The following is a 19,226-nucleotide window of genomic DNA, read 5'->3' as shown; positions in this document are numbered from 1 at the left end:
GGAGTGTAGCTGCAAAGCTGTAAGAGTGGCAGCAGTTTGAAAATTTTCAAGTCAATGTGTTCGGAGCGGTGCCACAAATAGACTGGCAAGATGGCTTAGAAAAGCACAAGCAACCTTCTCCGCTACGGGATGAAGAAGTGTGATGATGGGTGATGTACCCCTAAAACTGTAGGAGGAGTAGCATTTAGAAAAAGGGGGGTGCTAAGAATAAGAAGAAAAAGAAGAATCGGCAGAATAAGCTGAGGTTGAAGAACACAGTATGTTGGGTTTTTCAAACCAAAATAATAAAGCAAAGTGCTATAGTGCTTTCTCCAGAAAACAAAATTTAGCAAGCAGCTTCTCTCCTGTGGGATTAGCAATTTACAAGATTCCTGATTTCGAAACAGCATATCAGTTCCAACTTCAGAGTATTCCTTTTTTCTGTAAAGGCATTAAAAAGCAGGGGCAACACCCATACTTTATTCTTAAAAAGGTTATAAAATATATTGCACTTACATAAGTCACACTTCTGAGTGCATATCAGTCACTTTCTCCAGTGTTATGATTGGTGCTGTCTTGGGTCCTGGCCGCCCAGCCCCCATGTAGCTTATTTTGCATCAGAGGGGGGGGGGCATCGCTAGTGCAGAGAATGCAGTAGTGCTCTCTGCACTAGAAGAGTGGAAATTCCAATTTATAAATTGGAATTTCAGCTCTTTAAGTTACCAGGAGTGGATTTTTGCCACCCCTAGTAACTTGTCCGCCGCTGCCACCTGAGGTGAGTATCTCAACTCGCCTCAGGTGGCAGCAGCGCCTCTGGTTATGATGGAGATCATGGAAGTAACCTTTGCAATACAAAGAGATGGATTCTGCCAGCATCTCTCTCTCATGCGATTCAACTGTGCATCCACTCACTGCTGCAACTGTAATAGATGTCACGCCTGACACGTTTCACTGAGGACAGCTTCTTCAGAAGCAGCCTCTGAAGATAGCTGTCCTTTTCAATAAAGCATCAGAGAGTTTACTGTATGGTTCCTTTGTATATTAATACACAGTGTTTTTATCCAGGGCTGTGGAGTCGGTAGATAAATTCTCCGACTCCTCAGTTTCTGATACTTCCGACTCCTCTGTTTTTAATATGCTAATGTATTTTATACATTCATTGAAGGAAAGGAAGGAGACATACATATCATTTAACCACAGAACTATTGGCTAGGAAGCCAACACTCTACTGTATTGCCCAATTAAAGCAAAAGACAAACACAATGAAAACAACAAGGTTTTGTTTATTTTTATTTTTTTTAAACAAGTGGCTGGATAGTAATAGCTGGCATAAAAATCAGGAACAGCAACTTTACCAGTTCAAAACAAACCACATTCTTTGGTAGTTTTAACTTTTAAAACAAAAACAAACCTATGAACCAAAAACAAAATCTGGAAAGCCTAAAAATGGTTTACTTTAAACTTGGATTATAGTTCTAGTTAAAGGGAACCCGAGTCGAGAGGGATATGGAGGCTGCCATTTAAGTCCTTCTAAACAATGCCAGTTGTCTGGCAGCCATGTTGATTTTCTGGCAAAAGTACTGTCTGAGTCATAACCCTGGAACAAGCATATGGTTAATCCAGAGTCAGCGTACCTGATCTGCTGCATGCTTGTCCGGGGTCAATGGCAAAAAGTATTAGAGGCAGAGGATCAGCAGGATAGCCAGGCAACCAGTATTGTTTAAAAGGAAATAAATATGGCAGCCTTCATATTCCTCTCACCTCAGGTTCCCTTTAAATGCAATCTAAAAATAAATCAATGTTGAGCTCTAAGAAACAGAATTGCTTCTGCCAGATCCTCTTTCATAGAGGCTCTTAAATCTGACTTAATTATTTTCAGAGCTGAAAATAATCTTTCAACACTGACTTGTGTGGGTGGCAATGCCGTTACAATTCTTGCCACATCACTAATAATATCTGTATAAAGAAGGATGGCTTCTTCAACGCTCAGTTTTGATGAGTGATCATATTTTTCCACTTCTTTTAGTTCTTTAAAAAACTTGAAATTTCTTCATTTGGACGTTCACTGGTTCTTTAATGCTTATGCGACGTTGCTTTCCTTTTGAAACTTGAACTTCCATCTTGTCCAAGAAGGAATCAAAGTCTAATTCTTCATTTGAAGAGGATGATCCTGAGTTACCAGCGCTTAAAACGTCACTCTCTGGATGTATTTCAGGTAGTAATAATCCCTTCATGCGAACTGCTAATTCGTGGAGTGCCTTTTTTGCTGTAGCAGTCTGGTCACTGGTCAACAAAATTTGGCTTGTTGGGTCGACAAAAATAGCTGCTAGCAAGATTTCATTTTCCAGCAAAAGACTCTCTCTTTTCTTCATTGAAGATGCAATGCCATTAGCTATGAACCCTTCACTTTTGTTTAGGCGATACATCAGGCTCCTCCATTCCAAGAAGAATTTACCAGGGGTTAGATCGTCGCATTGCAACCTCTTGGTGACAGTAAAGGGGTGCGAAAGAAGGTTTTCCAGCTCTTTTATTTGTGTCCACGTCCTTTAAGACCTTTCCTTAGTTCTTCCTTTTTACATTTGACATCCTCAGTTATAAGTGTCCTTATACTTTCTCTTTCCAGAGAAACACCAAGTTTTTTAGCCATTTCTCCATTTCAGGCCTAAAAAGGCTGGCTGTGAAAAGAAGGAAAGTGGTAGACTATTCTTTACTACCATTTCAATAATGTGGGTTTGGAATTTTTCTGGTGTCATCGTAATGGTAACTTTGTCAGATGTAAAGAATTTTCTTAATTGTGATTGGGCTCCAGTAGAAGATTTCTGAACATTTTTTGTCACAGAAGCGGATGCAATGTTTTCATTGCTATCTTTCTCATTCACAGCTTCTAACACTTTGGGATGAAAATGCTGTAAGTGTCTTTTCTAATTTGATGCTCTCGTAGGTGCATTTTTATCAGGCCCACTGAAACTGCTAATTTTTGCATCACATTGTTTTTCACCATCATCATCTTTTTTAATACATTGGCACACGTAATGTTTCCCATCACTTGATAATGCAAAGTGCTCATAAACAATAGACTTAGTCGTGTTTGTTGTTGTTGACAGTCTTTTTGCCATTCTTAATAGAATGCCTCTTTCACTAAAATATAAAATATGTTATACTAACTGGCATATACTTTGATTTTTAATAAGCATACACAGTCTTGTTCTATGCAAATGTACATACAACATGGCTATACATACAAATAAGCTATATAGCAAAGCATTAAACCTAGATATGAGTTGTCCTATGCACATTTTAGTACTCAGAAGCATATAAACAATCTGCACTATACATAAACTTTTATACATTCCTGCACCACACTCACAAACCTACAGATAGCAGTCATGCAGGTTTATCCAGACACATGTGCATACAGCCTTCCCTCATACAGATAGCAGTCATGCAGGTTTATCCAGACACATGTGCATACAACTTACAGTTGAATCCAAGAAACTGTTCCACCAAGTTCTTCTAAGCTCTTAGCAGAGAGAGGTAGTTGGACAGAAACTGCTGCTTTTTCCTTAGTGTTCTGATCATCTGGTGGAGATAGGACAGTGGAAGGCTCCAGGAAGGGGCACTTAAAACACAACTGAATTGATAATAAACTGACAGACAATTTTATCTATACTCCTACTCCTAATGATTTCCCTAGAATCCCATAGTCATGTTTAAAGTTTAAGCTAACATTGCAGCTGAATTACAGCAGTTTTTCAAATGTTTTAAAGCTTCAGTCTTAAACTATTGACTATCCATTCCCTTCACGTATACAAGTATTTCTAGTCCTGCAGATTTTTTTTTACTTAATTAGTTATCAGTGAGAGTTAGGCTAGGTTCACAGTGGGCATTGTGTTCCCTGTAACAGAGGAACACGACGCAGTGGAGCTGCCGCACCTTTACTGTGCGTTACGTCCCATTTAGTAAAGCATGTTTCATGGTCACTCAACGTGTTGGTTTATGCACTGAGTGCATTGGGCTTTATTCTTATAGCAGAGAAGTAATTAATTATGACTGTTTCTGAATTGGGACATTTAAACTTGCTTTATTTTTTTTTTTTATTCCCATTTAAATTTAGTCTGAGTCGGTTCATTTTTTGCCGACTCCGACTCCAGGTACCCAAAATTGCCTCCGACTCCACAGCCCTGTTTTTATCTCCTTTAAAGCATTTCTTCTTCAGTGTAAACTATTCCAACTTAGCATTCTTATTTTCATAACTGTGATTTTTTTATGTACTTTATTATATTTATCACTTTTTGTGGATGTTCTCTGTTGTAATCCATTGTTCTGAAGATGAAAGCTGTGCTGCATATTCTAGACCTGGTTACCAGCGCTGTGTAATTACCCTGTACTGTTAATTTTTTTAATGCAGTTTTTTTTTGCTGACTATTTATTATTCACAAAAAAGTTTGGGGTTCCAATTTTTAAGATTTATGTTGCGTTTAAAGAATAGAAACACAATTGTTGTAGTTTCTGTCAATTAATCACACAACAATGGTTTTAGTTCGAACACATTTATATTTGTATTTAACTATTTTAAAAATACAGTATGTATTAGCTGTCTGGCAATATTTATATGATTATGTGTTAGTACGGTTTTGATGATAATACAGCATTTTGGATTTTTTTTTCCTTTGCAGAGACCTTTAAAAACTGGAGAAGAAAAGTCAGTTGCCATCAATGACCTTGTTCCAATTATTCAAGACCAGTCCCAATATATACAGCATTTAGAGGCTGAAGTGAAATTCTGTAAGGCATGTATTACTTAGCAATGTTTATTCTGGACTGGATTCTGGATTCTTTTATGCACAACTATTTCCAATTTATTTTGTAAAATACAATATGATGAGTTACTCCCCCCCAAAAAAATAAAACCAAATTAATTGCTTTGATATAATAAGTTAGGAGAGAACAGCTCCAGCCTGGGGTAGCTGCAGCGCTTCCTCCTTCCGGCTTCACTCACACGCACATGCGCAGTTTGTGAAAAAGCCGAACTTAAACTATAAAGTCGGCTTTTCACTCTACTGCGCATGCGATTGTCGGGGGAATTTACGTCAGAAGGAAGGAGGAAGCCCTCACTACAGGTACCCCGGGCTGGTGGCGTTTCCTCCTAACAGGGGCACCAGCCCGGGGTACAAGGTAAGCGATTAAAGTCACTTGGGGGTGCCTAACATTTTGGCACCCCCAAATGACTTAGCCTTTCCTTGTCCTTTAAATATCATCAATAAAATAGAAACTGCACTTTTAATGCCCACCTCCAGGTCATTAATAAACAAGTAAAAAAGCAAAGAACCAAGGAAAGACCCCTGTGGTACTCCAAGAACAATAATGGTCCAATTAGGAAATGTTCCACTTACCACCACTCTCGGTAATGTATCCTTTAGCTAGTTCTTTATCCAAGTACAAATATTGTGCTCCAGACTGACAATATTTTGTCTTTAGCTTGCAAGATGAAGTTGTAGTGATGTTCTTATAAAACCTTTTTATACAGTATTTTTGTTAATAGTAACATTTATTTTCAGGAGGAGTTATCCTCTATGAAACATCGAGTGCAATTAGTTGTTCTGGAAAATGAAGAGCTCCATGTACACATCTCTAGAATGGCACAGACTGGTCTAAGAGAGCAAACAGTGTTAGACTCATCTGTAAGTATTATAGTCATTAATAAAGTATTTTTAATTTTATTTTTGCTAAATATAGATTATGATCCAACTTTTTAAATAATTTGGCAATTAAAAAACATATTGACATTGGCATGAAGCCATGGAGATGTGTTATTGAAATACTCCTAGCTGGATGCACCTTACAGAAATGGAAAGTTTCTGGGAGATAGCCTACTTTTCAGTTTATCTTTACTAAAAAATAAGCAAAATTCAGGTTAAAAGCTCAGTTTCTCACTATTTTTGGAAGAGCAGCCAGTATTTCAGTGCTTTTTTTATTTCCCCATGGAATCAAGTTATGCTTGGTTGTTATAATGTGAGGTCCCTTAGGGTTCTGTATTGGGTCCACTTTTGTTCATTAATGATTTAGGGCAGGGGTCCCCAACTATTTAACCCAACATTTAAATATAAAAAAGTTTGGGGAGCAACACAAGCAATAAAAAAAGGTCCTGGGGGCGACCAAAAAATCTGTAATTGGTTATTTTGTAGCCCCCATAAAGACTGGCAGCCTACAGGAGGCTCTGTTTGGTAGTACCCATGGTCTTTTATGCCTCTAAAACTTGCCTCCAAGTTAGAAATTCAAGAATGAAGACCTGCTTTTAAGGCCACTGGGAGCAACATCAAAGGGGGTGGTGAGCAACATGTTGCTCATGAGCCACTGGTTGGGGACCACTAATTTAGGGTACAGTATTATAAGTAAGTGTTTGATCATGACACAAAACTTTGCAGCCCAATAAATTTCATCCAGGATGTGGCATCCTTGGATCAGGATCTTGACAAACTGGCAATCTGAATGGCTAAGTGGCAGATTCGATAAATGTAAGGTCTTACACCTGGTTCAAATATCAAATAAAACTGAAACACAGTAGCCCCTACTTGACAAAAATGTGAACTACAATACCATTTAAAACTACATATATATGAATTCAATAAAATAACAATGTCTATTATAACATTGCATTAAAACCAAATTATTACATTTATCATGCTGAATTATCAAATAGTTCTAGGTGTGCTCAGATTATAAGAATCGCCCAGAATATTTTCAATATAAATAGTTAATATCCTATCTATAGTTTAATCTATAGGGATTCTAGTTTCTAAAGTGAAAATCCAAAACGCTTCCCTCAAATTAAGAGGGAGTATAGTATCCCCTTTATTTAATGGAACTGGCACCTGTTCAATCACTTTTGCACTAAGATCTCAATGCCTTCATTTGAACAATCTTTAAAGTGCATACCAATAGGAGTCCAATCTTCTACCTGATCCCCAAATTGTTTGGCACATAGCTTGGAATGTAAGCACTGTGCCAAACAATATGTGGATTCCAATGTACATTGTGAAAGATAGGATAAAAGAGCATATGAGACACCATAGAGATGACAAATGATAGGACTCCCATTGGTAGACACTTTAAAGATTGTTGAAATAGTAACATAGTAAGTTAGGTTGAAAAAAAGGCATACGTCCATCAAGTTCAACCATAATGCCTATATATAACCTGAAGGCTTAAAAAAATGTAAGCATCAAGAATCTTAGTGTAAAAGTGATTGAACAGGTGCCAATTCCATTAAGAATAAAGGATTTTTATTTTAGACACCAGAATCCCTAATGGATTAAACTGTAGATACTATATTAACTATTTATATTGAAAATATTCAGGCTGAGTCTTATAATCTGAGAGAATCATTAAGCACACCAAAAGTTGTGTGATAATTGTAATAATTTGGTTTTAAAGCAATGTTATAATAGCGATTATTTTATTGAATTCATATATATGTAGTTTTTGGTATTGTAGTTAACTTTTTGTTTCAGTTATATATAAACTGTTGTGACTTCATCTCTGTGAGCCTATGATTAAGGGCATGACGTCCGAAATGCAACCATAGTGCTTCTCATTGATATACCATGTACCATATATACCATATCATGCACCTGGGATATAAAAATATGCAGGCCTCTCAGTATGGTATTGTGTGATGAAGGAGCTGCAATTCTGTCTTTTGTGTTTAAAATGCATCACTTAACATATATATTAATTCAAAATTATGTGCTTTATGTGTACCTTTAGTATTATTTTACAAATATTTATGTGTTTTCATATATTTTCAGACGGACTCTATGACTGCGAACAGAAAACACCAGAATGATATTGCATACCAGTCTCCACTTTCATCAACAAACGTCTTAGAAGAACAGAAATGGCAAAAAGAGCTAGTTAGTACATTTCTAATTTTTTTTGGAAAGTGCAAATAAAAATTTTTTGGTTTCATTATACATTAATAAGGCTCGTCTGAGTAAGTAGAGTACATGCCCTGACCATTTAATTAACTAGATCCTATGGAACAGCTGTAGAATCAATGTAACTCCCCAGTTTAATGCACTGACCAGACAGAGCATCTACAGCACTGGAGGCAGATAAACCATATGCAAAAATTAGATTACAGAGATGACCATACTAGGTACAGTACAAAAGGCATGCATTTTTCATTTGTGTTTTTACATGGGTGAGTTTTGTGTTGCCTCTTGGAGTGCCGGCCATCTAATTTTAATGTTGTCCACATTATATAGGCTTGTGTCATCTGATACTGCAGACTTGCTTTGATTTTGTTTGGCATAGTATTTGGCTTATCTTTCTTATCTGGCGGCTACAAGTTTGCTATGTGTACCCAGTGCTGTCACTTGCTTAAACTAGCTCTTTCTTGACTCTTCTTTATTTTTGTTTTGTGTGTACTTTACCTATGCCTTCTTTATTCATGATGTTATGCTCCTTTCTACCCTCCTGTTAATTTTCAAACTTTTTTTAGTTGATATTTATATTATAAAAAGATCAGAATAATGCAGCATTTACAGTGTGAAGTGCACTATACATACACACAAATCACAAGTCCTTGGTGTAACCCACACTAGAAACAATATACAAGCAGTATTTGCACACAAAGAAAAAGAAAATAATTTCCAACAAACAGTTTCAGCCTTTGTTAATAATATATAATTGTTATGAGATTAAGGGGCAGATTTATCAAAATGTGAGTTTGGAGCTTAATACATAAAAACTCATCCATGTTTTATTCATTCCTATGGGATTTTTAGAAGCGTATTTGTCAAACAGTGAGTTCTAACTTTCACCCATTGATAAATACACTTCTAAAAATTTTTATGTATAAAACTCACATTTTAATAAATCTGCCCCTTAGTGTTAAGTATGGCGGTTTGGCCCAATATATAAGCTAATTTGCAGTGTCAAAGCCCTCATTGTACACCGTGTCCTCACATTCTGCTTCTGTCTTAAGCCACTGCAATGCCAAGTCAATACTACACTCTGTATTTTTATACAGCAAAATGTTGATTTATCCAAGTTATAATGTTTATCCCTGTTTTCTGTATCATACTGACCATGACACAAACTGCCATGATCTGAAACTCACACATTGCTGGAAACCTAACAAGACATCATTCAAGCATTTTTTTAATCTTAGAAATAACTTATAGTTGCTGCAAAATTAAGGCCAAAACAAGAATGAAAGAGTGGTTTAAATAGTTAAAGTAGGTTATCTTGGACAAGTATTCACCCCTCCAGGGACCATCCACTTATCTATAAGCCAAATAGGCAAGTGTTGATTTACACCCTACATGGGTTTGTATGCAAAGCAACTGCAACATCTCGGCAGCCTTGAAAACACTTTCATAGATAGTGTCTAGTGAATAGTTTTTCATGCAATTATTTTAACAACAAACACAGAAACATTTTATTTTTATATCAGATTTATATTTTTCATTAAAAGATTTGTATCTTTTTAAAGGAGAGACTCCAATGCCTGCATCAAGCCAAAATTGAAACTCTGGAATCCCAAATAAAATATTTGAGGTAAAGTATTCACACTAGTAAAATATAGTAACTAAATTACTAATATATATATATATATATATATATATATATATATATATATATATATATATATATATATGTGTATATATATGTATATATATATGTATATGTATATATATATATGTATATGTATATATATATATATATATATGTATGTGTATATATATATATATAATATATATGATATATACAAAAGTGTCAGCCCATAAATATATTTGCGGGTGCTTATTTAAAACTTGTATGACAAACCAGCGCACCATATAAACACGTCCGCTTTTACTTAGTTATTGTTTATGCATCAATTCCCCCTCCAATAAGGCACCAAAGTGACATCATCACAAGCCCAGTAAACACATTGTGCAATCTCTCATATATTAAAATGTGAAAAGTTTTTTTTTTAATCTCTGTACAAGGTATCACTGTGAAGTAAAGCATAGCTTCTAAATTTTAGTACTTTGTTTCCAGTGGCAGACACACAATATTTGTATCTAAAATGTAAAGTCATAATCAATCTTCTATACACATTATAACTACTAGAATTTTCAACAAATTAACTATTTACACTTTCACTATTAGTACCAATTACAATTATACTGCCTAATTGGCTAGGAAAAAATTCACATATCAAATCAATAGACAGCTTAAGACCAGCTCGCCATTTAACCCCCTTGGTTCTATGCAGTCCAGCTCATGGATACAAAAGACCTCTCTTTTTAATGAACACTATTAAAATTCCCTCCCCTTGCTCTACTGGGGATATATTCTACTGGCATAAATCTAAATGTTGCAGGGCTGTGTCTGGCCTCTGCCCAAATATTAGCAACTTAATATCTGTCTGATTGCACAATGTGCTTAGCTGGGCTTGTGATGATGTCACTTTGGTGCCTTATTGGAGGGGATATGAGAGTATATAATATGTTATATTATATAACACATTCACTAGCTCTTCTATCCTTCATAAAGGCCCCAATGCAGCCTGAAACTTTGTATGCACAAGTGATGTATTCATGTTGTGCTGGTCTGTCATGGAAGATATGGACTTTAAAGGCCTGGAGTTGAAAATTCCCATGATAAAAAACTGAACCTGCTATTTTTGCACAGGGATTATGTTACCATACCAGAAGTTTCATTCCTCTTGAATTTTTACCCTGCATTTCCATAAATTTCTAAACTTGGAACTTCCCTGTGTTGTGTAGCTTTGCACATTCACAATCACGTTGTGCTCTGAGCACATGTTTTGGTTTATGCTCTTGTTTGTCAAAATATTTTTTTTTCACCAATCCATTGTAAATTGCTGTGAATTTTTGGGGGGCTTTATTAACTACTTGACCTTATAGAGAACTTTTCAAACAACATTATAAGCACAAAGTAAGTAGAGACCTCTAAAAAAATTCTAACATTTTCTTTGGTATCCCTAATGCAGAGCACTAGATACGGTTCCTTTGGAAAAGTTGATTTTAGCCCAATTGACTCAATAAGACTAAAATGAACTTATGCTGGGACTTTGACTCTATTCGCAAGCTAAGTAACTAGATCAGTGATCCCCAACCAGTGGCTTGTGAGCAACATGTTGCTCACCAGCCCTTTGGCTGTTGCTCCAAGTTGGCCTCAGATTAGGTGCTTATTTTTGAATTCCTGGCTTTTTTTTTTTTTTTTTTTGCAAAAAATCAGGTGTACTGCCAAACAGCCTCCTGTAGGCTCATTAAACAAATAATTATCGAAGAGTGGCTTAGCAATCATGGGCACATAAAATTCAAGTAAATGTGATCAGTGCAGTGTATCCTTTGTAAGCACTATTGGGACCTAGATGCTGGTGCCCCTGTTAGGAGAAAACAGCACCAGCCCGGGGTACCTGCAGCGAGCCTTCCTCCTTCCGTCTTCGCGCTGCCGGCGAAATCCGTGGGCCGGCGCATGCACAGTAGAGTGAAAAGCCGACTTCTATGTTTAAGTTCGGCTTTTTCACTCAACTGTGCATGCGCGCGCAGCGAATACGGAAGAGGAAGCGCTCGGCAGCTACCCCGGGCTGGTGCTGTTCTCTCTGAACAGGGGCACCAGCCTGGGGTAAAAAGTATGCGATTTAAGTCACTTGGGGGTGCCTAACATTTTGGCACCCCAAGTGACTTAACCTTTCCTTCTCCTTTAAAGCTCAGGGAGCAGTTCACTAACCAGATCCTCACTGGGGGCCAAACCCATATGTATATTGACTCCCATAGGAGTATGGTCTCTCTCCCCTGATAGATGCCCTTCTAACAACTAATGGCATAATGACAGACATTTAATTACACAGTAGAGCTGAATTACAAATGCAGCACCAGTTGTTTTGATGCTTTGAGCTTCATGCTAAGTAGCACTTTGTAGCACTGTTATTATGCGAAAAAATACTGCATTACAGGTAAAAAAAAAAACATGGCAATAACATCCTAATGTGCACTTTGCACACTGCACTTGGGTTCGAAAATAAGTGACTTGAAGCAACTAATCTTCTCACTAGAGGCAGATTTTTTCCTTGTAACTAATGGCATGCTGCCTCAGCATTTAATGGCACAGTGACTTGTAGTACAGTGACATCCAGAAAATAATGGCGCAGTGAGCCCCAACAACATGCAACAGCTGCCTTTAAACTCTCTGTCCTGCTATGTATTGTACTTGCAAACCATAAAAAGGGAAACCTTGTTTTTAAGTTATTTATTGTAATATTTGATTTCCATTCTAAATAAATCATATATATTTCTGTATATTGCAACACACAATCTTATATATATTTTTAATTTCTGTTTTTAGTCATGTACAGTATACATATGGGCACTAATATTATTAGTCTTAAATTTAACTTAATTTTGGGAATCAAGCGTGAAATGGCAGTCTGTGGATGGGATGACTGCACAATGAAAGAAAATGTAATACTCGGCAACTATCTCCTCAATGTTAATAACAAATTATTTTAAAATTATTTCTACATTTTATTGCTATAGAAAGCTGTATATGTAATTCTTATTGTCCTCTGCTGGTATTGTAACAGAGTTCAACTCTTCTACAGCCAAGACTCTTATTTTCATTCCCACAATGACTTGCATACCCTGTGATAAATTGCAATTACATTTACAAACAATGTGCACTGGAAAGTTACTTAGAATTGCACTCTTCTATTTGCCTCTCTCTAGGAAGGATTTGGCAGACTCACAGAAAAACTGTGAAGAATTGCAAAACAAGTTGAAGAAACAAGAAACAAGTTTCACTGGTTCTCAAAATTCTGTGGATGAGGGTGGTCTTTGTGTAAAATGTGCAAATGTTTCAGTGTATAAGATTTCTATCGAAAGGCTTACTCGGTAAGTTTAAATTTTAAAAAAAAAATGTTTTAGTCAGCGCTGTACTAGTATAGTCTGTACGCTTTAGTATAACAGTTTATGGTTCTGTGTGTTTTATTGTTGCACATTAAAGGGAATACTCATATTCAGGCAGTAGGCCGAAGATCCCACTAAGGATTAGCTGTTTAGAAGAGGGATTTTTAACCTATGGATCCCCTGTTTAGAGTGGTCTTCATGATCACCTTTATAAATGTGAATATTTTCTGCAATACAACATTCAACAATAGAAAATAGTATCTAAAAAAACACAGTCAACAAGCTGGAACTTCAGACCATCATGGCAGACTTAAAATAAAGAGATCCCAAAAATCAGCACCCTCTGAATCTCAGTACTTCTGAGAAGTCTTGCATTAAACACAGGATTAAACACATAGCCATTAGGTACTGAAGAAAATATCTTGCTGTTGACTTTTGTTCTTGCTATATGGCCTTATCCTCAAAAATTTGTACAGTTGAGTCATAGCATTCAGTCTTACAGTTGCTCCAGCAAGGCTCATGTACCCAAATTGTACATGAAATGTTCTCACATATTGCCACAACGCTTAGTTTCTCAAAGCAAGCCCTGACAAGCCATGGTTGGCTTACCAATCCCACACACAAGTTCAGAAAGTTTTTTGCCTCCATAGAGGGTTTTTAAAAATATTATCTGTAGTGGCCACTCTAAGCAGATCTCTCATTTCCTCAGCAGAGGAGATTCAAAGGAAAGCAATTCCTAATGAGGCATAGCTGTTGTTTCTAATGCTAGATTCTAAGAATTCTACAGAAAGAGTTCCTTTTGCAATGATTACAAAGAAAGGGAAGAAGAAAATTCTAATTTAATCGGTTACCAACTATCTGATACCAGTGCACAGCTATCAGTATTAGGACACACCTTTGTGTTTTACCAAAACCCAGAGCAAACTGAACAATCTGGTTGTAATAAATCAGGTAAAAACTGTTTTAAACTATAAATGTTTAAAGTTTGCTCTATTATATTTAAAGATGTACTGCACAAGTTAAAGGACATGTAAAGGCTACATTTTCCTACAATGTATATCAGTTGGGCAAATAGCAGCTTTCACCAGTTGGCCATTTTTCCTGTAATACATAATCAGATACATTTAAATCTGCAAACAGCATACACTCACACAGACTCTTATTCAGTGTACATTTCATCAAGAATACAGGTTCACACAGTCAGAACTGTCTTTGATAAAAGTTCTGCTTTGTCTGAGCTGAGCTAAGGAGAAAAAAATTAATTCAGACACCTACAGCTGAGTTTCTATGGGAACTAGCAATGCCATCTCTTTACTGGCTGCTAGACTGGAGGGGGTGTTTAGTAATCTGAATTAAGAACAACTGAGCATGTCTGACCAACCAGAAATCAAAGCATATTCCTGAGGGGGGGGCTGAGTGGGTTACAGGAGGAGAAGGAAATCAAAGTGATTAAGGAGATGCTACAGCCTTACTATTAACCTCTGCACAACCAGTGTGACAGTTATTGAAAGATTTCAGAGAGGCTGTTCACTCATTAAATATTTGTGTGTGGGGTTTACATGTCCTTTAAGAGCAAGTTAAAGGTATAATTCTTAGAAAATACCATATGTTTAAATGTGTTAGTATTTCAGGATTGCAGAAAAAAAAAAACAGTTTTCCACGTGTTAACCCTGTTGTTGCTATGCTGGAAACAGAAACATTTCATTTCTGAGAATTGTGTAAGACAAACACAAGCAATGGAAAGAAACAAAGAAGATTTTTTTTTTTGTGCTGGCCAGCAGAGGTAGAAAAGTCAAAAAAGAAAATTAAGTGTTGTTATCCACAGACATTTCACACTGTCAACAGGCCCTCTGCTTTATCAATTCTACTGTTGTGTTGCTAGCTTAAATGAATAGTGATGCCACAAAATGAAAGTGCCAGAAAAATGATAGTGCCCCATGCATACTCTGATCAACAGAAGCTTTTGTTAAAGGATTGGCATTGATATAGCCATCTCCTGGCTTTCACTGATTCAAATAGCCAGTCATCTAACAGGCACCTTTTTCATAGGTGAGATATGGGCCCAGGCTTTAGAGTTTTGCATATACTTGTTCAGGATCTACTTGTACTTACTGCAGTATGCCGAGGGTTTGGATACATTTCTGACAATATACAAACTATCAGTTTAACAGATGATATATTGTCTGCCCCTCATAAATTAAGTTTAACTTTATGTAATGTGAAACTTTTCATTACTATAGAGAAAGAGATGAACTTGTGGATGCCTTACTTTCTTTGAAAAAAAGTCAAATTTTATGGCAACAGAGGGAATTAAAACCTTACAATCAAGTAAAACACGCAGTGGAAATGACAGAAGAGGCAAATTTGAAAAAAACAAAGGTATTAAAAACTGTAACTTGTGCATTTGTAATTTACGTTAATTAAAACTAAGAAAAGGCCATGCTAAATGCAGTATTCCCCTTAATCAAATGATATGACATTTTTTACATACAAATAATGGTTGGCAAGAGCAGTTTAATAAACTACTGTTTTGTATAAGCATACAGTTTAAAGGTGGCCATACACGGGCCGACTATAGCTGCCGATATCGGTCCCTTGGACCAATTCGGCAGCTAATCGGCCCGTGTATGGGGAGAGCAGAGCGGCCTGGCCGACCGAGATCTGGCCTGAAATTGGCCAGATCTCGATCGGCCAGGTTAGAAAATCTGGTCGGATCGGGGACCGCATCGGCTCGTTGATGCGGTCCCCGATCCGACTGCCCCATTGCCGCCCACATTATTTTTTTTTAACCTAAATGCTCCCCGATATCGCCCACCCGTAGGTGGGGATATCAGGGGAAGATCCGCTCGCTTGGCGACATCGCCAAGCGAGCGGATATGCTCGTGTATGGCCACCTTAACTCTTTCAGAAATATAAGCACACATGAGTAAACATGAGTGCTCCTCTGAGAATTTTTTCAGATTAGATAATCTTTCTGATATGAGTGTCCTCTGAGATATTAGCAGTTTTCAGCTAAGCTTAGCAGTTACCATTTAGAGTCAGTTTTAGCATTTATAACTGACTGTGCAACACCGACAGCAGCAGACCGTAATTATTTGAACATGAGTAAACCATTCATTGCCATCGCACATTTCCTTAAATGTTCATATTGAATTCATGAATCATCATGGTCACTTTTTAGTTTGAAGGAAAATGATGTTTCATTTACATTTTGTAAAGATATAAATGCCGACACAATATCAAAAGTAAATTTGACAATATAATACTAACAACTACTAACAATCCTCAAACCATTTTGATTATGAAAAAGTCTAATGGATAAATACCCAATATTAATGGATGCACGTAAACACTTAGCTTTTAAACACTTAGCTTTTAAACATCTCAGAAACAGAGACGTCTTTGGGCCTGTTCTATTAGTGCACCTTTTTTTTTTGTCAAAACTCCCTCTAACATGAACCCCTTTGAAAGTATATTCAGACATTGTCCTGGTTTTCCTACATGTAGAATTTTGGATACCAAAGAATTTTAGGAAGAGGAGTGTTAAGGGAAAAACAGATTAAAAATCACAATTATAAGTATCAATTACAAAATAAATATAAATCTGCAGCTTCCCTTGAATAGAATGATATGGGTGTGTATAATGACAAAGCCAACACACAACCAAGGATATGGATGAAAATTTGGGTAGTCCCAAAAGTGCTCAGTAGGTAGCTGTTCTATCTTTTAGGTCAAAACCACACAAAATATATACATTTTTGGTGTCATTTCTGTTCTCCTACATGCAGAATTCTTGAAGCAAGTTTTTGCAAAAGTCCTTGGATTTAAATTTTGCCACTCCCCACCAAAATCAGAAGAGCTGGTATTTCAGGCAGGGGAGATAGAATTGCCCCAAAACAAGCACGATTTAATGAAATGGTGTCTATAAATGAGGCAAGTGCATTCCCAGAAAGGGTGTTACACCACACAATGTAAACAATCACACACTGAATGCCATATCGGGGGGGGACTGTGTACATTGGTGTGCACCTAGAGCTACAACCGATGCCGATGAGTATTTTGACAGTGCCCCTCCCTAGGAGCAGCCTAACCACAGGAGAACCAGAAGGTTTCCCAGGATGAAGTTTATAAAAACAATTAATCTTTCTAGGAGTATGTATATTAAAAGATAGTTTTCAAGAATCATCCATCAAAGCAAATGTTGGAGACAAGTTCAAAATGATGTTGCCTTGAATTCTTGATTTCCATCAATTGACACAGGTTCTGGAGGAGGAACTGCTAGTTAGGAAAAAAAAGGGATAGGTTGAATCTTCTAAGATAGTGGCAACTTCAACTTTAAAGCAACATTATTAATTGTTTGGGTAATAGTAAAAATTTGATAACTTAAGATGCAAATTGGGAAACCAGGCACGATCTCCAGAGACAGAAATAGGAGGAAAAACCCAGTTGTCTTAAAGGAACAATAACACCAAAAAATGAAAGCGCTTTAAAGTACTAAAAATATAATGCACTGTTGCCCTGCACTGGTAAAACTGGTGTGTTTGCTACAGTAACACTACTATAATTGATATAATAAGCTGCTGTGTAGCCACGGGGGCAGCCATTCAAGCTGGAAAAAAGGAGAAAAGGCACAGGTTACATAGCAGATACTGTGCATGCGATTGTCCCGGGAATTTGCCCGCAGCGCGAATTCGGAAGGAGGAATTGCTTGCTACAGTTACCCCGGGCTGGTGCAGTTTTCTCCTAACAGGGGCACCAGCCCGGGGTACAAGGTAAGTGATTAAAGTCACTTGGTGCCAACATTTTGGCACCCCCAAGTGACTTAGCCTTTCCTTGTCCTAGCCACTTCATTAAAAACAATGGTAGTTTTAGTAGCAGAAGGAAGCCCAATTGAAACAGCAAAATGGGCCATCTTTGTAAATTTATCAACTATGACTGGAATGGCAGTAACAACCAGAAGACTTGGGAAACTCAACTATAAAATCAAGAGAAATGGAACTCCGGGGAGGTTCTGGGGTTAGAAGAGAGGGCAATGAAGATCTTTTGCTTGAGTACAACCTTTGCAATAGGAACCATATGCCAAACAGTTTTTAAAAGAAAAGTCTTTAAAATTCTTAAATAAATGACTAGGAGAAAATCCTGTATTTGTTTTAAGAGCCTCCAAATGAAAAGCATTGGGAATAAAAATGTTATTGTTCCAGAAAAAGCTCTTTATAATGCACAGCAGCTTGATCCTTATGTGATTTGAGGTAAAAAGAAACCGTTTGAAGGATAGGAAAATTACAGGATTGTAAAAAGTATTCCCAGAAAGAGCATGAAGAGTTATCAGAAAACATACAAAAAAGGGAATCCTTTGGCCCAGGTTGGTTGGTGATGTGAAAGTTGAGTCGTAAAAAATAAGGACCAACTGGCTTGGCAAGTATTTCAATTTCTTATAATCAGAAAATATCTCTATCCCTAACATTGTTGTTTTGTGAAGAATAAGGCTACAGGATGAAGACAAGGGGAACACAATAGGAGCCATGATAAAACAACTCTTCAGTCTTTCAAAAGCTTGTTGGGCTTCAGTAGACCATTCAGATCTCCTCTTAGCCGAAGTTAAATCAGTCATTGGGTATATAATAGAAAACCCTTTAATAAATTTGCTCTAGCAGTTAAAAAACCCAACAAATTAAGTAGGAACTGGCTAGTGAATGATGGCATTGACCTTCCACGAGTCCATAAGGATGCTCCTGTCAAAGATAGGAGACCATAAGAAATGAATCTCCTCCTGATCAAACTCGTGTTTCTTGAGTTTCTCAAAAAGCTGATGGGTGTGTAAGCAGGACAGGACTTTAATTGTAAACTAAGTTCTAATAAGGAGTTGGAGAAGACCAGGATATTTTCCAGATCAACAAACGTGAAAATGTCTCATTTATAAAATGCTATAATGTTGGAAAGACACCCTAAATGAAGCAGCAACATTTGTTGGATGACCCCAAAGTGGGAGGGGCCAACAACAGCCAATCAAATTTTAATCATTGACTTTAATGGGGAAATTGAAACTGATGCCAATCTTACACCTTTGAGGCTACACTCCCCAAATTTGAATCACACAGTCATGGGGTCAGCCTGAATGAAAATAGGATGATTATTGGATGCCCAAAAGTGGGAGGAGCTGTTAACCGCCAATCAGATTTTACCTATTGATTTGGCGGAAATCCAACCTGCTGCCATTCTCACAGTAATAACACCGGGGCCCCAAACTTTTTACACTTGGTCACTAGGGGACTGCAGTTTAAGTTTTGAAAAGTGGGTGGAGCCACCAACAGCCAATCCAAT

At 37.1% G+C, this 19,226-nt stretch overlaps 1 protein-coding gene across 3 annotated transcripts in view; it reads left to right on the top strand.

Annotated features, from left to right (window-relative positions):
* The window catches only part of sdccag8 (serologically defined colon cancer antigen 8), a 142,068-nt gene that overhangs the window by 14,742 nt on the left and 108,100 nt on the right, over positions 1-19,226 (top strand). For all 3 annotated transcript variants that reach the window (XM_012963721.3, XM_012963720.3, XM_012963723.3), the window contains 6 exons: positions 4,656-4,769; positions 5,538-5,660; positions 7,788-7,892; positions 9,479-9,543; positions 12,726-12,890; positions 15,146-15,284. In XM_012963721.3, the coding sequence (XP_012819175.2) occupies positions 4,656-4,769; positions 5,538-5,660; positions 7,788-7,892; positions 9,479-9,543; positions 12,726-12,890; positions 15,146-15,284 (711 nt within the window). The remainder of the gene's footprint in view (positions 1-4,655; positions 4,770-5,537; positions 5,661-7,787; positions 7,893-9,478; positions 9,544-12,725; positions 12,891-15,145; positions 15,285-19,226) is intronic.

The sequence above is a fragment of the Xenopus tropicalis genome, chromosome 5, assembly GCF_000004195.4.
Source record: "Xenopus tropicalis strain Nigerian chromosome 5, UCB_Xtro_10.0, whole genome shotgun sequence".
NCBI lineage: Eukaryota > Metazoa > Chordata > Amphibia > Anura > Pipidae > Xenopus > Xenopus tropicalis.
The sequence above is the reverse complement of the archived record's forward strand: the minus strand, read 5'-3'. Positions and strand labels throughout refer to the sequence as shown.